The 19294-nt window shown below is 42.9% G+C and overlaps 1 protein-coding gene across 1 annotated transcript in view; it reads left to right on the top strand.

The window, feature by feature from the left end:
• The first annotated feature begins 656 nt into the window (after positions 1–656).
• HTR2C (5-hydroxytryptamine receptor 2C) overlaps positions 657–19294 on the top strand; it is a 40538-nt gene continuing 21900 nt past the window's right edge. Inside the window, exon 1 of the mRNA XM_005419858.3 lies at positions 657–1190. Coding sequence (XP_005419915.1) covers positions 806–1190 — 385 coding nt within the window. The 5' untranslated portion in view covers positions 657–805. The remainder of the gene's footprint in view (positions 1191–19294) is intronic.

Genomic DNA, 19294 nt, shown 5'->3' with positions numbered 1-19294 from the left:
TCATTTCCCAATAGAAATTGAACTGTATAACAGTGTACTGTTATATACAGTATACTATATAACAGTATTTGTTATTATAGGAGAGTTAATCATTAAGATCTGAAGGTTTTTACACCACCTCCATTTTACCTTAGAATATGTAAAATATATCCAAACCCTTCCATTTAAGGTGATGGATTACCCTGTGCTTGGCTGCACTATCTGGATTGGCTGGAATTTTGTGCAATTACTATTTTACACAGCAGCAGAGTATCTGTGAAGTGGATATCAATTGAAACATATTTTGCTCTTCAGACTTGCTTTTGCAGGTTTCACAAAACATTTAATTAGTGATAATCAGCTTTTAACCAGCCAGAGCACACTGATGTGATTCCCTGCCTCTCTCCCCCATGATTGTAGGCATAGTCTGTACCCTTCAGATAAATTGCTGGCAGTCTGGAGAATGTCCTAGCCAGCAGGAAGGGGAAGAATAAGGATGTCAGTTGCATGGGGAATAAAGAAGGTGTTGTGTTTACTGTGGTTTCAGTGAAGAATATCCTTTTCCTTTACTTTTCAGAATGGTGAACTTGGAAACCAGCTGGAGATTGCAAAGTCTCCTTTCCCTTGAGGTTGGTGGTCAATGGTCATCCTCTACCACACCCAAGGAAAGCAGAAGGGCTCCACGCTAACTTCTGTAAGCTCTGCTTCACTATGGAAGATCAAATGATTTTCTGGCTCAGGTTTTGTGATCTGCCTTGGACCTGGAGTTTGGAAAAGGGATCGTCTCTGAGGCACGGTTAAGAGACAGAGCAACCAGCCCCAGACAATGAGCACTTTAAGTAGCACTGGAATATTGCTCAGCTTAACAACAGTGTCTGTTACACTGGATTTTAGTTTGCATGGTGGTCTGATGGCTTGGTCCTTGAGCAGCAATTTGACTCTGAACCAGAGCTTGCCTACATCTGATCCTCTCAACACCTCTGAGAAGGGCGAAGTCTCTCGGATGTCCGTGAGGGAGAAGAATTGGCCGGCCCTCCTGATCTTGGTTGTCATCCTGCTGACCATTGGGGGGAACATATTGGTAATTATGGCCGTGTCCTTGGAGAAGAAGTTGCAGAATGCCACAAACTTCTTCCTGATGTCTCTGGCAGTAGCAGACATGCTGGTGGGTATCCTGGTCATGCCCGTGTCGCTCATTGCAGTCCTGTACGGTAAGTGCCTTCCCTCCTCGTTTGAATTTCTGCTTTTGCAGGGAGTCCCCCGAGGCTGCAGCAGCCTGCTGTGCCTGATTGTCCCTGTGCTGGTGGCCTGGGGAGTGTCAGTGTGTCCTTGGTCGTGGCTCTGTGCTGAGGTTCATCCTCTGAGCTGGTGTTCACCGTGCCAGGAGTGACCTGTGAATAATATCACACTGAGGGGGTTCCTACTGCTGGGGCCACCAGGAGAGTCTGAGACAGAGAGCCAGCTTTTCACCTTGGGCTGGGTTGCCCCAAAACTGAGCTAGGACACAAAAGCTCACAGAAAAGTGAGGAGAGAGTTCATTGTTCATGAGCTACCCAGCTCTAAGATGGGTCAGGATCTGCTAGGATCAGTGGGATTTGAGCAAAATCGTGGATCAGAAAGGAGGTTTGCATGAGTAGATCTGGCATTCAGATAAAATTCACTCCTGGCATTTGTACCTCAGCTTGCCTCGTGCCTTTCAGGGGGCCATTGTGCCTCTCCGTGCCTCAGTTTCCCTGTCTCTAACCTGAGAGTATGCTCTGTTCTAAAGCGCCCTGAGGCCTGCCTGTAGAGGTGTAAACATTTATTTCTCCCCATGTCAGGGTCAGTGTGTTTGCAATGGAGTGGGGCATCACTCCTGCACTCAGGTGTGGAACCACTGTTAGCACTTCAAAGAAGTAAAATATCAAATACATCTGACTTTCATCTGGCTCCGACTCCAGATCCCTTTGTTCAGGGTGGTGCTAGGAGTCTCCATCCCTGGCTATTTCAAAGGAGCATTTTGTTCTCCTCTGTATCTCTGATCATCATGTTTGTATACTCTTGTATCAATTTCATAATCTGTGTATTTTGTAGATAAAACTTTAAATTTTTGAAGTCTTGTTTTCAGATTTTCTCAGAAAGGTATTTTAATATTGATATTTCTTGGAAACAAATAATGCTGTTTACTTACAAATTTGATTAGAAATTGGTTTACTGTCCTATAAAGTAAAATGTAGGGATATTTATCTGACTTCTTCACTTGCCTAAATGAGTAAGTCTGCAGAGATTAATTTCTAAAACACATTGATCAAGCATACATCATTCCAAAGCTTATATAACTTGTCTACAGTGAGTTAAATCAATATGTGATTTAGGTACAGGCCTAGCTATGGAGATCTTATGCACAAAGATCTTTTATTTTGAACTGTCAGAACAGTTCCATCTCTAAATCTTGTGTGCATTATAACATGTGTATTTTATTTTTAGCATTTTACTCCAGCTCCCTGGAGCTTGAAAGGGAGAATATAAATACTGAATTATGTGACAGACCTGCACTTGCATAAATTCTGTGTTAGCCAGTGACTCTAAAAAGGTGAATTTATGGAAGTGGTCTTCCTACATCCATACTTTCAAGGTCTTTGGAAACTAATAGAAATGGATTTTCTGTTCTGCCTAGAAAATGATTACTTAAGGTAGTTTAAAGGTGTAAAGCATGCCACCCTTTAGCAGCAAGGAAATATCACTGGTTTCAAGAGGCATTGTAATGATCCTCCTTTTTTGCTGGACAACATCCAGCACTGGCTGTTGATAGCCCAAACCTTTCTCCACAGACAAACAGTACAACATAGATTTTTTTGGCAAAAATCGTAATTTCATGGAAGATTTGTGGAAATACTTTGAGGAATGAGGAGGCTGCTGGGGCAGTGCTGGGTGCTGGACCAAAGCTTGTTGCCTCCAGGCTTTGTGAGGTGGGGAGGAGGAGGAAAAGTTCAATTTGGGGAAAAACAAGCCTCAGAGGAACTTGTGGGTTGATCTCAGTAGGACCCCAGTGAAATAATTTTCAAAATACTATTTAAGCTGTGAATTGTGGAAGTAAGGAGGAGGAAAACGTTCTTACATCAGCAGAATTCTTGTGAGAATAACAGGGGTGCATGGCCGTGGACTGAGCAGGGAGAGGGTTAATGCTTGGAAACATCACTGTGAATGTTCAGTCACTTTTACTCTGTAAATTTTACCTTTTACATTCCATACAATCCACATAATTGTACACTGGGCTGTTTCAAAGGCTGTACTGAGAAGTGTATGCAGCACATCTCTTCCAGATTTGTAGAAGTCACTTTTAATTTATGTAATCAGGAGGGAACCTTAAAAAATACATATAACAAACAGAAGAGTGAAGAAATTACTTTCAAGTTTCCACATCAGCTCTCTCAGCCCCAAAGATAAATTCTAGTTGACAGAGTAACTAATTTCAGAGTAGCTCATTTCCTTACTTTTGGTTAATAAGGTAAATGAAGTAGATTTCACTTCAAGCATAACCAGAAAATTGAATAGACACCCTCCACAAATACTTCAGTTTTTTGGTGGTTTTCTTAATTAAAAGAAGGCAAAATCAAGTTTCAAATTAATTCAAGAGTCTTATTATAAAGGAAAGGACAGCAGGATGCAGCATGATGGATTTTTCAGCAATTAATCAGGGCTTGGATATATTTATCAATTAGTCTTAAGTGTCTTACAGTAATCGATGAGTTGAATTTGACAGCTGAGAACATTTTCCCTGGCATGCAGTTCCTAAAGAAGTAAGCAAATTAGTCTGCTAATTAATAAGCATGTATTGGGGAGAGTAAATGAGAAATGTACACAGTGTTTCATTTCAGTGAAGGAATGCCTGATTAATTAAAAATACTGGTATTTTTATTAAAATATTGATAGGCATCAGGTATGTCACACATCATGGAGTTTCAGAGAGCAGGTGGAGGTTGTCTCCTCACCCCTGAGCACTCAGGGACAAGCAGCAGTGGGTTTACATCCTGTCATGGGTTCATGAGCAGGAAAGAGAGGGCTGGTGGAGGAATGCAAGGGAATCTCCTCAGCTGATCTGAGTTGCAGGGGATATTGAGCTTTGTGGGTTCTTGCAGAAGCTGTCAGCGTGTGCCCAAGGAGTGGCCAGCAGACCCCTCTGCACTCCCAGCGTGGGCTTTGCTCTCCCTCCCCTTGGTGGTGCCCGGGGCTGAGGCAGCTTCCAGGGGCTGGTGGTGGATGCAGAATTCACCAGCCCCAGCTGCCAGAGCAATTTACACCCACAGTGTTGTTATTATTGATAATTACCATCATTATGGTGTGGTGGCAGAGATGTGCTGAGCACTGGGGCACACTTGGATGCTGGTTTTCCTGCAGAGGGGGAGCAGGGCAGCTCAGCTCTTTGATGTGACACTCAGGTATCTGGAAATGATCAGGCATTTTAAAGACCAGATCAAGTCATGGGCTTAAATGCATCTTGACTACACCAAGTTCCAGCTGACAGCTGCATTACTTTCAGAAATTATTATTTATTCCTGTTAGTTTTAACTGTGTAATGTTTCTGTTTGTGCTAAGTAACCACTACATTTTATTCTTCTGTTAGGGTGTGAGTGAATGGAAACTCCTACACTGCTTGCGCTATCTGTGTCATAAATTCAGAGGTGGGATTATTTTTTTTCTCTCCAGTGACACCTTGTAGCTGGGGTGTGTGCATTGAGATTTATATCCAGCAGGAAGTGTGAGTTTATCTTTTGCTATCAGTAGGATCCTTAGGCTGCTGCACTCTGTGCTTGCCCAGCAGCATTTATTCTCTTTCCAAGTCCCTAAGCTTTCTTGTCCCTCAGCTAACCTAAATAATTGAAATTTGAAAATCCTACTACATCATTATTTACCCTCTTTCCAGATTATTAGATTCATAGGAAACTTTAGCTGAGATATTGAGTGTCCTGCTACTGAATTTTCTCCACATGAACAACTGCCTGTTTGCCTGATGTGACAAATGGGATTAAGTTGGTGTATCTGTGTTGCTGTTGGGAAAGAAAGCTCTGTATGATGTGCCCTGAATCCATAGAACAGCTTCTTTTCTGCTACCCAAGGTTTAAATTGTGCTTAGAGTGAGAGGAGGGGGCAATACTAAATGGATACTCTCTGTACCTTGTTGAATATGCGTCCCTGGTTGTAAAATATCTGGAGGCAGCTAAATGTTAACTTGCAGGGTTTTTCAGAGCCTCTGAAAATGTGGCACCCTGTGATGATTCCCTGCTGGAAACAGCATTAGGAACCTGCACAGCTTTGGCTTGCACTGGGGGAAAACTTGATGGCTTCAGGTCAAGTGAGAGTCAAAGGCTGAAGGGCTGAAATCAGCACAAGAGCTCAGCACTGGAGAGGGTGATGATTCCTGTCAAGAGGAGGGAGTGCTGCTCCACACCCTTCCTCAGCAGTGATTAAATCTATTAAACTTGCATCACCCTCTTCAAAAACATTTGACTCAGAGCTTTTAATTGTCATATTGAAAGCTGGATTTGCTCCACACACATAAATTTCCTCTTATTGTAATTTTTGATTTTATCTGAGATTATCTATACTTTATGTCTGGCTTTTTATCTAGTTTATTTAATTCTTTTTTGTTTTGTTATACTTTTAATGTTGGACAATAAAAACTGGAAGCCAGATGAGTGAGGAAAGTGTCATTATCTGAGGAGTGCAAAGCACTTTGAAGGAAAGGCCACAGTGCTCTGTGGTACTTGAAAGTCATCTTCTCACCAGTCTTATTAAAGCAGAATTGCTTTCAAAAATTGTCAGAGCAATTTAAGTTATTGTAGCCGTTTGTTATTCTTTCTCATTATTTTGATGTGTGTGTTTTAGTGATGTCTTGTCTGAAAATCTCCTCAAGATTTTTATATGCTTCTGTTATGAAAGATGAGAAGCAAAATTTGATATTTGCAGAATGACACCAATATGAGATGGGTGCAGTCATTTGGACTTGAGATATATATATTTTTTTTGTCCTAACTGATAAAATTTCACTTATTCATCCATGCAACAGCCCCATCCCCAGGACTTTTTTGACAGCCAGGCTGTGTGTATGGCTCTAGTGCAACATTCTCCATTGAGATAAATACTTCATAGGAAATTAGCAAATTAACATGAATGTTTTCTACTCCTTTCCATTTCTTTCCTTTTATCTCAATTAATTTCATAGAAAAATCTGCTAGACACTCTTCTAGAGGCATGTTGCAGTTTTATAGTAGTTATGCTAAAGACCCAAAAACCAGCTTGATGGTGTGTTGAGGGCTGACCAGAAATGGAGGCAGAAATGGTGTAAAACCATGAGTGCAGTTAAGCTGTTTGTGTGGGCACAGGTACCCCATGATACCATACACGGTGCTTAAAGCAGTTTTTATTTTCAGTGAAGAGAAATGTCACCAGTAATGCTTGTGCTGATTGTTCCTCTTGTCTGGGAATGTTGATTTAAGTGAAGCGGCTTCCTCATAGACACCTTTCCAATCCCTGTTGAAGCTTTGGTCCTCACCAGGTTGAGTAAAAGAAAAATGCAAAAGTGAGCAGCCCATAGAACTGGAGAAGGGTCATCTCCACCTCCTCCACGAGGAGCTGCAGCTGTGCTGGGTGAAACAAAACACAGCACTGATGGGGAGCTTCTGCTCTGGGATGGGCACAGGGAAAATTTCCCTGGTCAGGCTTATGTCTTGGCTTGTTTTCTGTTGAATTCCTTCTTTTGGGAATGGATTTTGGTTACAAGACTTGCAAACAATGGAGCAGTCCATAAATAAATTGTATAAAGTCAGGAAAGCAAGTCAGGGAAGTCTCTGCTGTCTGCAAACAGATTGTTGTCCATTTGGAGTTTATTTTACTTATGTTAAAGTATTAGATGGATTTGTATTTGTCTTTTGAACAGTGTCTCTACATTTAGGTAGAGCAAGAAGAGCTACAGAATGTACTTGGATCTTCTGGAAAGCAGTTTTTCTTCATTTCTAGCACCTGCAGGTGTTAGATCTGTCTGTCTTCTGGTAGATTAAATTATAGCAGCATTCAGCACTTGACCTGCCATCACTTCTTTGGGCAGATGGTCATGTACTTATTGGTAACTGAGCTGTTTTTTCTCCTTATGCTGCACCTGTACAGACAGATTTAGAAATCTTGTCACTTTTAATGTAATAAGAACCAGCTCCATAAAAATTCAGATTTTAGTAAAACCTTGGCTTGAATTGCAAATTCCTCCTAAAAAAAATCCATGGAGACCTGGCATAAGTCTTCTGTATGGATGGTATGGATGCTCTTTTCTCTCCCTCAGGACAAGGCTGTCCTTCCCTTAGCAGGCCTCTGTGCTGCTGGTAAATTTGCAGAGTTATGGTGAGCAGGATGTGACCACATCTGAGAGGAGCAGGCAGTGCCCCAGGTGTCATCTGAGCTGCATCCTCAGAGCCCTGTGCCCCACCAGGAGGGACAGCAGGCAGCCCCTGGTGTCAGCAATTGCCCAGGTTTGTCTGGCAGCATGGTTTGAGTCTTCCCCCACCCCATGTGAGAGTGCAGCCATCCCAAACCCTGGCCCAGGCTCTTTGCTCTGTGCAGGGGCCAAAGTCAGAGCAAGTGTTTGGGGCTACAACTCCTGGCTGCAGCCAGCTGCAATATTTTCTGGCTTCTGGGATATTTTGGAATCTTGCCTGCAGTGCTGTGTGTTAGCTGAGGCAGTGTGAGTGACCTGGGGTTAATAAATAATAATAATAATAATAATAATAATAATAATAATAATAATAATAATAATAATAATAATAATAATAATAATAATAGTAATAATAATAATAATAATAATAATAATAATAATAATAATAAGTGCACGTCTCCCTCCTGGCCTCTCAGCAAAGCTTTGTTTTGTCCTGGAAGGACACATTCCACAAGGTGTTCTGCTCCACACCTTCCTTCTGGAAATGGATGCTGTTATTCTTCCTTAGATGCTCTGGAAGCCACTGCTCTCCCCAGGGCAGCCCCTCTCCCCTGCAGCTCCTGGGAGCCTGGCCTCTGTTTTGCCATGGGTGTCCTGTGGCAAAGTGGGAGATTAGGGGCTCTCTCTGGATACTGCTCTGGAGGCATCCTGAGGAGCATGTCATGGCAAATAAAGGTGTTGAGAGTGCTTTTGTCTAATTCTGATTGAGGCTGTGGAAGTGTATCCCTGTCTGCAGCCTGATTGAGGCTGTGGAAGTGTATCCCTGTCTGCAGCCTGATTGAGGCTGTGGAAGTGTATCCCTGTCAGCAGCCCTTCCCCTGGGAAGCTGGAAGAGGGATGGGGTTATTCTCATTGCTGGTGAAGTACTTTGCAGCATGTGGAGCCCAAGTCCCCATTCTGCCAGCTTTATGGTGATCTGTTGCAAAAAATTAAAACTTTAGCCAGTGGCACCAAAATCACCGGGGTGCATCAGACTATAATTTAAGCCATAAACTAGAATTTCTCTCTTGAAAGTAGGTATTTTTTAATATAACTCTCTTCCTGCAAAAATCTGGTAACTTTCGCGTTTATTCTAACGCTGAATGAAAATGAATTTCCAACCCTGTAACGCTTCTGGGAAGCTCAAATTCTACCCAGCATGTCCAAGCAGCAGGAGCCACTGCAGGGCCATGGAGCTGCTGTTTTCTGGTGTGAGCCATGAGCTGGGCAGCTCTGAGGAGCTGCTTTCTGTGTCAGCAAGCACCTTCCTCCAAGGACAGGGCCCAGTGTGTCCACCTGACAGTGGTGCCAGCAGCTCTGCATGAGCTCCCGGGTGTCCTGTGTTCACATTCTCTGAACTTCACCCGGGGTTTTTCTCCTGGGAAGATGAAAGGCAGCAAGAGGCCTCAGAGAAAAGGAAAACAATTCTTATCTCATTTGCTTCTCCTGTGTCAGACTCATGTGGAATGTGTTTGGAGATTGTTTACCCACAGGTGATTGTTTGATTGAACTCCAGTGCGAGTTATTTTCACTCTTTGGCCAATTAGGGCCAAGCTGTGTCAGGACTCAGGTAAGAGTCAGGAGTTTTCATTGTTATCTTTTTAGCATTCAGTAAGTATCCTTTCTGTGTTCTTTAGTATAGTATAGTAATCTATAATATCATATCATATCATATCATATCATATTGTAATAAATTAGCCTTCTGATAAGATGCTGTCCTCCTCATCATTCTCTCCCCTCTCTGGGGTTGCCTGAATTTACAACAGTGCCCAATCTTACACAGGAGCTGCTCCCTACAACTTCTTGCCCATTGCTCAGGGCCATTTGCATGTGGCAAACCTTTTCTTATTTCCAGGAGGAAAGCAGCAGACCCCTTGCCTTAGGTCTCTGATCTTGCTTCCTCTGCTGTTGAGCTCTGGATGATGCAGCAGAGGTTTTGTGGTGCAAAGATAATTTTTGGAATAAATCAATGCCAGCTTCAGAGAGAGTTCAATGGCACCTTGCTTACTGCTGTGGGTAGGGCCTGGCAGTTCTGTGCCAGGTCCTTGTGACTCATTTGAGCTCAGCCATTATCCATCCACATTTTGGAGCATTAGTTTATAGGACTCTGAAGACCAAATTCTGCTGTCAGATAAAAAGGCAGAGCAGTTGCTATTTAATTTTTTTTACCACCTGCCTCTTGTTATTTCTTCACCCTGTGCCACCTGTATATCATGGAGCTCTGACTTTGGCTGGCTTCTTGGAACAAGCAGAGATATTCTTTACTGTCCCCTCTGTGTTTGTTCCTGTTGACAAGAGGATCTTGTCAATCTGCCAGCATTAGGAGAAAACATCAGAGAACAATAAACATTCCACATTTGTAAACATGCTTTTTTTGCTCCTCCAAACCCCTTGCTGTTAAGTAACCAGCTCCTTTGCCTGCTGTGGGTTAATGGGACTTTTAGCCTGTGATCTGCCAGGGATGAGGCTGCTGCCCATGGAGCTCAGGCTGCTCAGTCCAGCACAGATGAGCAGAGCACAAACACTTCCAGCAGCCTCTGTTTCTGGTAGCTTCCATTGTGAGAGAAGCTTGGATTGTCATGGAGAAGATTGTATGGCTGCTCTGTGATGGCTGAGATTGTTCAGATTGCACACCCTTTGAGTCAGATTGTGTTAGATTTGGATAAATAACCCCTCCAGAGAGAGGCAGAGATCCCAAAGGCCCTGGGTGTGCCCTCCATCACACCCTCCATCACATCCCACATCAGGGAATGAGGGGCTGTGCCAGCATCCCAGCCTGGCCCTGGGCAGGTCAGGTGTGTGTGAGCCACAGCCTTGGCACGTGGCAGCACTGCCAGGCTGGGAGCTCAGCCTGGCCTTTCCCAGGAAAATCTGTAGCCCAGATTTTCACAGCTTGCCAAGGGATACTGCAGAGACTCAGTGTTTGCCCCAGAGGTCTAACAGGTTTTCTCACAGACAGAGGTTCTTGCAGAAAGGACTGAACAAAAGCAGTTTTTCTGACCTGCATGGGAGCAGGAGATCTGATTTCTGAGATTTAAAAGGACATGTCCCGTGCTTTCTTTTTTTCCACCTAAATATGGAAAAATGAAAACCAGGAACACTACACAACACCTTAGATTTTATTTTCTAGACGGATTGCTCCTCTGTTTTGCTCAGTGGCAGCAGGCTGCAGGTAAATAATTGTAAGCATAAGGGGCCTGGGGAGTGGTTTCCTAAAAAGTCCATGAGGGGAGATTCTGACTGTGCTAAAGCCAGTGGGAACATTGACAGGACATGCAGAGAGTCTAGGACTTCTGCCAGGGCAATTTTCTGTCTCCTCCAACCTCTTTACTCTCTTCCTGCCTGGCCATGACTGCAGCTCTTGGCGTGACTGCAGCAGCATCCCTCAGCCTGAAGGGTCTGAGATGTTTTGCTGCTCTCCTCCGAGCCTGAGGAAATCTCTTTTGCCACTGCAGTGCAGCTCCTTTCATGGCACTGCTGTTCCCTGGGTCCAGCACCACCGTCCAGAGCACGAGGCACTCTCCTGTGGGAGCTCTGTGGAACACACAGGTGAGAGAAATGAGCTGGAATTTGTCCAGCTGAGGTCACCCAGAGCTGCACAGTGTGGAACACTCAGCTCAGTGCTGAAATGTGCTCCTGGTCTGTGCAGGGCCTGATTCTAAAGTGTGTTTTTGTGGCCATCCATTTGCTTAATGTGGTTTGGCATGAAACATTTACTTTATGTTGGCTTGGTGAGGCTGGCTCTCCCTAAGACACTTGTGTTTTGCTTTTCCTGCTGTGAAAGGAGTGAACTCCTCTCTTCTGGGCTGGCTGAGACTGTTGAGGGTTTTTTGTTAATTTTATTGGTTTTGGTTAGAAGCCAAAAATATTTAAAATATAAAGGAAGCAAACTCACCTTAGAAAAATATTGTGCTGAGCTACATAATTCAAATAAGAAAGAGCAATTACAAAGATCACAAGGGGAGTTTTCTGATCCCACAGGAATGCAGGATTGAAAAGAACTTTCTGACTTCTTGTGTCCTTGTTTGCTAGCAAGCATCATTAAGACACTGAGCTGCTGCAGTCATATCTTCCATTTTCCAGAGCCTCTTTCCTTCCAGCTGCCTTCTTTTGGGAAGCTGAAGACAAAATATGTGTGTTTTAGAGTGTAGCAACAGAAAGCCAGGACAAATGTCTGAGCAACTTATTATGAAATCAAAACCCTTAACTTTCTTGCAAGAAGTGGTTTTTAAATAGAAAATCCTAACACTGCAGTGTGAACAAACAGAGCCTCCATTCACCTTGGTACTTCCTAAGAGGCAAATGAGCTTGGAAACTTTCCTTCAAAAGCTGATAAACTGGGCTGCTTTCCCTTTTCAGATTTATCCAGTGAAAGCTGCTCCAGAATTTCCTCTCTCACAGCTACCAGGGCTCAGAATTCACCATGGGGTCAGTCATGTCTGCACAGTGTGAGGCTGGGGTGTGCAGCAAAGCCAGAGGCTCAGAGGCAGTGAGAGCAGCAGAGCAGGGTAGCTAAACCCTCCATGTGCCTTTGGAGGCTTGGGTGAAAGATTTTTCCAGCACTCCCAGCTCCACACTCACCTGGAGGTGTGGTGTCACCCCAAAACACACCGTGGAAGCAGTTCTAGGTAAGCATAAGCCACATAAACCATCACCCAGGCATCTCCTTGGATGCTGCCTCTACAAATGTGGAGAAGAAACTGGCAGAGTCCACTCTTGCCCTGCCTGTTCCTGAGAGGTGAAGGAAAATGTTAAAATACTTCAGATGACTTCAGTGAAATAAATCCTATTATACTTGTTGAACATATGGCCTTATCTTATTCTAGTTTACCCAAAGCTCGTGTGTTGCATCCAGTCAGGGAGCTATTTTTCATATGTTAGACATCAAATTGGATGGGTCTGTCTTGTTTGCTTGGTGAAATTGAGAATTGCCCAACCAAAATAAATCTTTTATGTGCAAGAATGACTCATTAGAATATTTTTGAATTGCACTCATTTAAATGTTTTTATTTAATGCAAATAAAGTTTTAGATCCAATTATAGTTTTTATTTCCTCCTTTTGATCAAAAATTTTGGAAGATACAACAGGTTTTAAAACTCACAGGAGTGTAAAGTCCCCAAAATCTGCAGTGTGTGTAGTTACATTTCTGTTTTATAGATCTCTGTTTTACTGATGTCAATTTAAATACAGCAGCAGTTTTAATGCTCTCAGTGCAATCTTCTCATGCCCAATTTCCTTCTAGATCAGTGAAGCTAAATGTGCTTTAAAATGCATGAATCTTTATTTACTTTTTATTACAATGGCCTGTTAGATCCAGTATTAGTTTTGTAAGTGCATTGCCTCATCGTAATCAACTTTTATGAGTTTAGTTGAAAAGAAATATAAACTCCTATGCTTTGTAGCAAACCAGAAATTGATACAAGATAATGAGAAAACTGGAACTGTCATGTATAAAAAGAAAGACTCTATGATGATAAATGGTTCCAGCAGTAAATTTGGTGCTTCATAAAGGCATCAGGCAGATCATGCAGATACCAAATAAAATGAAGACAGGTAATGTGTTTCCCACAGACAGGTTTAGCCTAATCTGAGAGGATGAACAGCACTAGCTCCAGGCACTGGAGCCATGTGAGACACACCCAGAGTCCTCCTTGGGTGTGTTTCATCCCCATCCTTAAAATTTTAAAATCAGGAGAAAGGATTTAAGTAGAACTACAAACATTGTACCAAGATAGGGTTAATTTTAGTCTGTGTCATTGTACACACAGATTGACCTTTCTGTTCCTCATCTGGAGAAAGTCTCAGTTAAATGTTCACTCCTGGTGTCCCAGCAGCGTCCCAGCAGCCCAGAGAGCAAGGACTGCACCTCACTGAGAGGGCAGCAACTCCTCCTAATCTTTGCCCTAACATTAGTTAAGTGAGAAATAAAATATTCCCCACTTGGAAGCATCATATTTGTGACCCAGATTTTAAGACAGAGCTGTGATCACAGATGAGCTGTGACAGGGGAGTGCATCTCAATGGCTTCAGCCACTCTGCCCATCCTGAACACCCTACACCAGTTTTTGCTTTTACTTCTGCTTTCTCTTACCCACAAGCTCCTTGTTTTCCTTCCTAGAAGGTGTCTGCAGCTAAATCTAGCAACACTTCCATGCACCAAATATCTGGGACATATTATCTCATGCTGAGAACTTGCTCCCAGCAGTGAAATTGGGCTGAGGAAATAGTCAGTAGGATGTGTTTCTCCACACTTGTCAAGGAGCAGCCACACTTTCCAGGAATGGTCCTATTGCAGTCTGCTGTAAAGATTAACAAATGGCTTCATCTCCCTGGCTGCACCTGCAGATAGCAGGAACTTGAGGGAAAACCCAGAACGCCAAGGCTGGTCAGCTGTGTTTGTGTTCTCTGCCTGGACTTCACCTTGAACAGCTCTTTCATCCTTGTTCAGTGTCTGTTCTGTGTTCACAGAATCATCCAAGCTGGGAAAGACCTCTGGGATCATCAAATCAAACCATAAACCTGCCACAACCAGCAAACCCTGTCCCTGAGCAGCACATCCTCCTATCTCTGAACTCTGACAGGGACAGTGACTCCATCACTTCCCTGGGCAGCCCTTTGCAATGCTTGACCACCCTTTCAGTGAAGGATTCTTTTGTAATATCCAATCTAAACCTCCCATGGCACAACTTGAAGCTGTTTCATCACCCAGGAAATTTGTTATTGGATGTAGATGGATGCCTCATCTGCATTTTGCTGTTTGGTGCCTTTGTGTACATCCTAACATATTTGGTGCTTTTGCTATATTATATTATGGGAAGCACTGTGTGAAAATAAGTAAGATTTATTTTTAGTGCATGGTAACTTTATGTGATCAATACAATAATATCATAATTTCTTGCCTTAAGGGCTCAACCTGAATGCTGGTGAAATGCCAAGACCTGATCAATAGTCTGCTGCATTTTTAGAAGAGATGGATGTGATGGGCCAGCTCAGCCTTTGTGCTCAAAAATATGGGGAAAATCACTGCCATTAGGCAGGCCAATACAGCTACAGATAGCTGCTTTACACAACATGCAAAGAAATACAGAGAAGTGAGGTTAAATCTCTACCATTCCCCTGAATATGTTGTAAGACAAATATTCCAGTGTAAAACATTAGTTTAAATTATTCATGTTTCTAGGATTGGGGTTTAATTCTGAGTAATTAACTCAGAATTAACTCAACTTTTTCATTCTACTTCCTTTCCCATCTGTCAGTTGAATTGATATCATTAAATTCTACTCAGCAAATTATGATTTTACTGTTTCTATCCAATTCACATAATATATTCCTTAAAATTCTGGTTCTAGAGTTGTCTATTATTCATTAAAATACCCTCATAAGTTACTTCACTTCCCTGACACCTAGCAGTAAAAGTAGCAGTAAGTTCCTGCTTTGTGGTTTATCAGCACATGCTGGGAAACAGGCTCTTTGTAATTCATCTGCTTGCATGGAAATTAAATAAAAATTACATAGATGGAAGAGGGGCCACATGCCAACTGCTCTGCCTTGCACTATTTTGCACACTGCCTCATTGACAAAATCCAATCTTTTCCTGAATGGACAATTTACAAGAGGAACCAAATGGATCCTTACTGGCTATTCTGCCAAAATTGTCATTAAAGATGCTAATGGCATGAGGGGAATTTGTGCATGAACCTGTCATGGAGCCTAGGCTGTGATTAAAAATACGTGCTGTGTCAAAATTTGGGTTTCATGCATTCGTTTCAAAGATATATTCCGTTTTTCCACTCCATGTTTTCTGCTTGTAACAAGTTTTCTTGTTGGAAAAGTTTACTCTTCCTGCAGGCAGTCTGATAAGCACAGGGACAGCAGTGGGTTCAGTGAGTGAATCTCTCACCCAAGATGCTGTCTTGCTTCCTAGATGAAAAAGGTTCAAGACTAGAAAGTTCAATCAGTAATATACAAACATGAAGTGTTCCTCTATCAGCTCTTAGGTGTGGGATTTGATGGGCAAGGCAGGGTGGTTGATAAGGCTCTGTTGACTCATGGTTGTTTTTTTTGGGTGGTTTGATTTCCATTCCTGTTGACATATTGGTGAGAGCCCCAGCTCTCCTGCAGCGCTGGAGTTATCAGGACGGACCAGTTGTTATTCAGACCAACACCTCTCCATCTTCTGATGTATAATTTGTTTTGCAACGTGTTTATTTTTGGTAAGATTGGGGTGTTTTGCTTGTTTTTATAAATGTCTATTTCCATCCTCAGTCAGAGGCAGCAGCTGCATGGAAAGGTCTTGGTGTTGCTGAGATATGAAATTGCATGACAGGCTTTCACTGGACCTGTTTGGGATGCAGGAGCCTGTAAATGTGTCTGACTGTGGCATTCACATTCTCTGAAAAAATCCCTTTGCCCAGGATTTTTCTCCTGGGAAGCTGAGAAGCCTCAGAGAAAAGGAAAACAATTCTTATCTCATTTGCTTCTCCTGTGTTGTGCTCACATGTGGAATGTGTTTGGAAATTGTTTGCCCACAGGTGATTGTTCCATTGGATTCCGGTGAGTTGTTTTCACTCTTTGGCCAATCAGGGCCAAGCTGGGACTCTGGAAAGAGTCGTGAGTTTTCATTATTATCTTTTTAGCATTCTGTAAGTATCCTTTCTGTATTCTTTAGTATAGTATAGTATAGTATAGCATAGTATTCTTTAATATAATATAGTATCATAAAATAATAAATTCACCTTCTGAGAACATGGAGTCAGATGCATCATTCCTGCCTTTGTCAGGACATTCCCAGCAAATACAATATCTGACACCTGTGAATATTGATGGCTGGGGCTGGGAGGCAGCTGAGCTCTGCCCTTCTGCCTGTGCGCTTGTTCTGAATGGGAATTATTCCTCTCTCTTCTATTTAAATGTTGGATTTGTTGGGTAAAGTTTTGAATTTGCCGGTTGGACTTATGTTTGTTTCTTCTGATCAGTCAATTTGAAATTAACAGAAAGGGAGATTTACATTTAACACAGGAGAAGCCAAGAGCAGTGAATCACTTTCTTGTTCAAATCCAACTGTCTATGTCCATCCAGGATGCACAGCAGCAGAACAAGATTAATTGGTTGATAGAACGCAGCAAGTTGATGTTGACAAGCATAAATACAGGAAAAACAACTTTCAGGGTGAAGTCCTTGAAATATACCTTTTACACCATACTTTATCTACTTTCCATAATGATTTTTCCAAGATTTTCTAGTCCATATTGGGATAAGTGCCTCTTGTACATTGGGAGTAACTAATTATACTACAGCACTAATATTATTCATTTGTGTTTGTGAAATTTTAGACAGCAATTAGAATTTTAGAATCATGGAGTATCCTATGAGTTGGAAAGGACCCTCAAGGATGATTGAGTCCACCTCCTGGCCTTGCATGGGAAGCCCCAAAAATCCCACCATGTGCCTGAGAGCGTCCTAATTCTCCTTGAGCTCTCTCAGGCTTGGGGCTGTGTTCACTTCCCTGGGCAGCCCCTTCCAGTGCCCAGCCACCCTCTGGGTGAAGAATCTTGTCCTAATATCCATCCTAGCCCTGCCCTGACTGCTTCAGGCCATTCCTTGGGCCCTGTCTCTCACCAGAGAAGGGATCAGTGTCTGCCTCTCCTCCTCCCCTCATGAGGAACTGCAGACCCAGTGAGGTCTGTCCTCAGTGAGGTCTGTCCTCAGTCTCCTCTTCTTGTGGCACCCAGAACTGTCCCCAGCACTCAAGCTGAGGCCACCCCAGTGAGAGCAGAGTGGGACAGTCCCCTCCCTTGACTGGCTGGCAATGCTGTGCCTGATGAACAGCACCTATTTTATTATGTTTAGCTAGATTATTATGTTAACACATTATTTTATTATTGTAGTTATCACTGGGTTTGATTTGTAATCAAGTGCAAGATTACACAGTAATAATAGTATAACCATGATAATAAAATAATGTTGCACTTGATTAGAAAGCAAAAACAAGCCTATCAAAACCCCCAATGGTATAACTTAACTAAATATAATTTCTTTAATTTCCTTTACCACCTCATGAGACCACTGTAATTTTCTGGGTAATAGTATTCTTTCTAATATATCAGTACGCCCACGCTTCATTTATCCATGTTAAATTAAACTTCTACTTCATGTGAATGGACCTTGCAACAGGCCCACAATTTCTGCAAAACTCAGAGGAGCACAACTGCACCCAGAGGGCGGTCGCATGTTAACTTTCACTTTCTCTGATGTAACCCATGGGGAATAGGGTCCCCATGCCAAAACATTGTTAAGGGAAATGGGATCACTTGTCCTGAACTGCAGTTTTCAGCAGGTTTTTTAAATCCTTCTGAGGATTCAAAACTGGGTATTTGCATCATTTGTGAGAGAGACAGAAAGGCAGGACTGATGTTGCTGCCTGTTTGTTTTCTTTTTGGCTGAGGAATGCCACCTGAATTTCAGGATGTGAGGATGGAGGTACATGTGATAGCTTAGTCTGAAGTGTTTCTAAACCTTTGGATCTGTAAGAAAAGCTGTGCTGAGTTGACTCATGTGTCCTCATCCAGCAGTTTGACAACAAGTGGGCATATTATGGACTGTAAGCACTGCAGTAGGAAAACACCATAACCTCAGGTTAAATCACATTCCAGCTTCAAGTCTTTTATAACAGACTGAGAGAAGTGAGCAGTTTTAACTACTAACAAGGTGTGCACAAAATGCTTACAGTCATGGAAATCCTCAATGTCTTATTACGTGGTTTTATGTGTTGGATTGTGACAGTAAATGACAAATCTGCTGCTTCGAGTAAAGAGATGATTTTAAATGACGTTTAATCTGGCTGGTTGGGGTGTAACAGCTCTTCTGGGAGGGCATGGGGTGAGCAGGGTTGCAGGAGCCGAGTTCTTCTTCCCCAGACAGCCTTCCCAGACCCCAGGGCTGCTTTGGATGCGTGGGTGCTTGTGACAGGGTGAGCTGCTCTGTTCACAGCAAGGGGCTTGGGACAAGCCGGTCTTCTCTGAGCATCATATCATATATCACATCATATCATATCATATCGTATGGGAGACTGATTCCCAGCTAGTCTGAATGGAGAATCCTGCAGGAGGGCCAGCAGTTGAGCCCCCTCTCATCTGTGGCTCTGGTGCTCCTGGCCTGAAGATGGAATCACCCTGCAGGCCTTGGCAGGTGCAAGGGGAGGCACTGCCACATGCCAAGGTGAGGGCTGCAGGCCTTCTTCCCGCCAAGGCTTGATGCAGAGACATCCCCAGGCCATGATTCTGCCCACACCCCCCATCATGAGCCTTTAATGTTGGTCCTTTTTGCTACCACAGAAGTGGGGGGTTGCAGCAGGAGCTCTCTGCTGTCTCTTCTCGTGTCCTGTGGGTGTCTGGGCTGTCTAGGAAAGCCTCCTGTGCTGCTGAGAGAAATGAACTCCCTGCTAGGATTATCAGCCAATAAAGCTTTCAGACCTAGTCTCCTTGTGGAAAATTATTTTCCAGGCCTGTGAAAGAAGCCTCCAGGGTTTCCATGGTGTGGCAAAATGAGGAAACATCTAAGAATTATGGGAAAATGGGGAAGAAGTGGAGAGGGACTGCTAGGTAACTGGTGTTAACTTCAGACTTTGAAACACTGCAAAACACCCCAATCTTACCAAGATAAAGGCTACTGAAGTAATATTTTTCAAGTATTGTTCAAGATTTGAGAAGAGATCGAGTAGTTAAATAACTTGGTCTATTCCGGTGGCACTTGTTTTCTTCCTCTCATTTCTACATCTTATTCTTCAGTTAAAAGACAGTTATCAGCAAAATTCCCTAAGTTTTTGTCCGGGTCACACCACACATCAAGAATCCTAGTGCATAATTGTGCATTTC

The sequence above is a fragment of the Geospiza fortis genome, unplaced genomic scaffold (assembly GCF_000277835.1).
Source record: "Geospiza fortis unplaced genomic scaffold, GeoFor_1.0 scaffold157, whole genome shotgun sequence".
NCBI classification, from domain to species: domain Eukaryota; kingdom Metazoa; phylum Chordata; class Aves; order Passeriformes; family Thraupidae; genus Geospiza; species Geospiza fortis.
The sequence above is the reverse complement of the archived record's forward strand: the minus strand, read 5'-3'. Positions and strand labels throughout refer to the sequence as shown.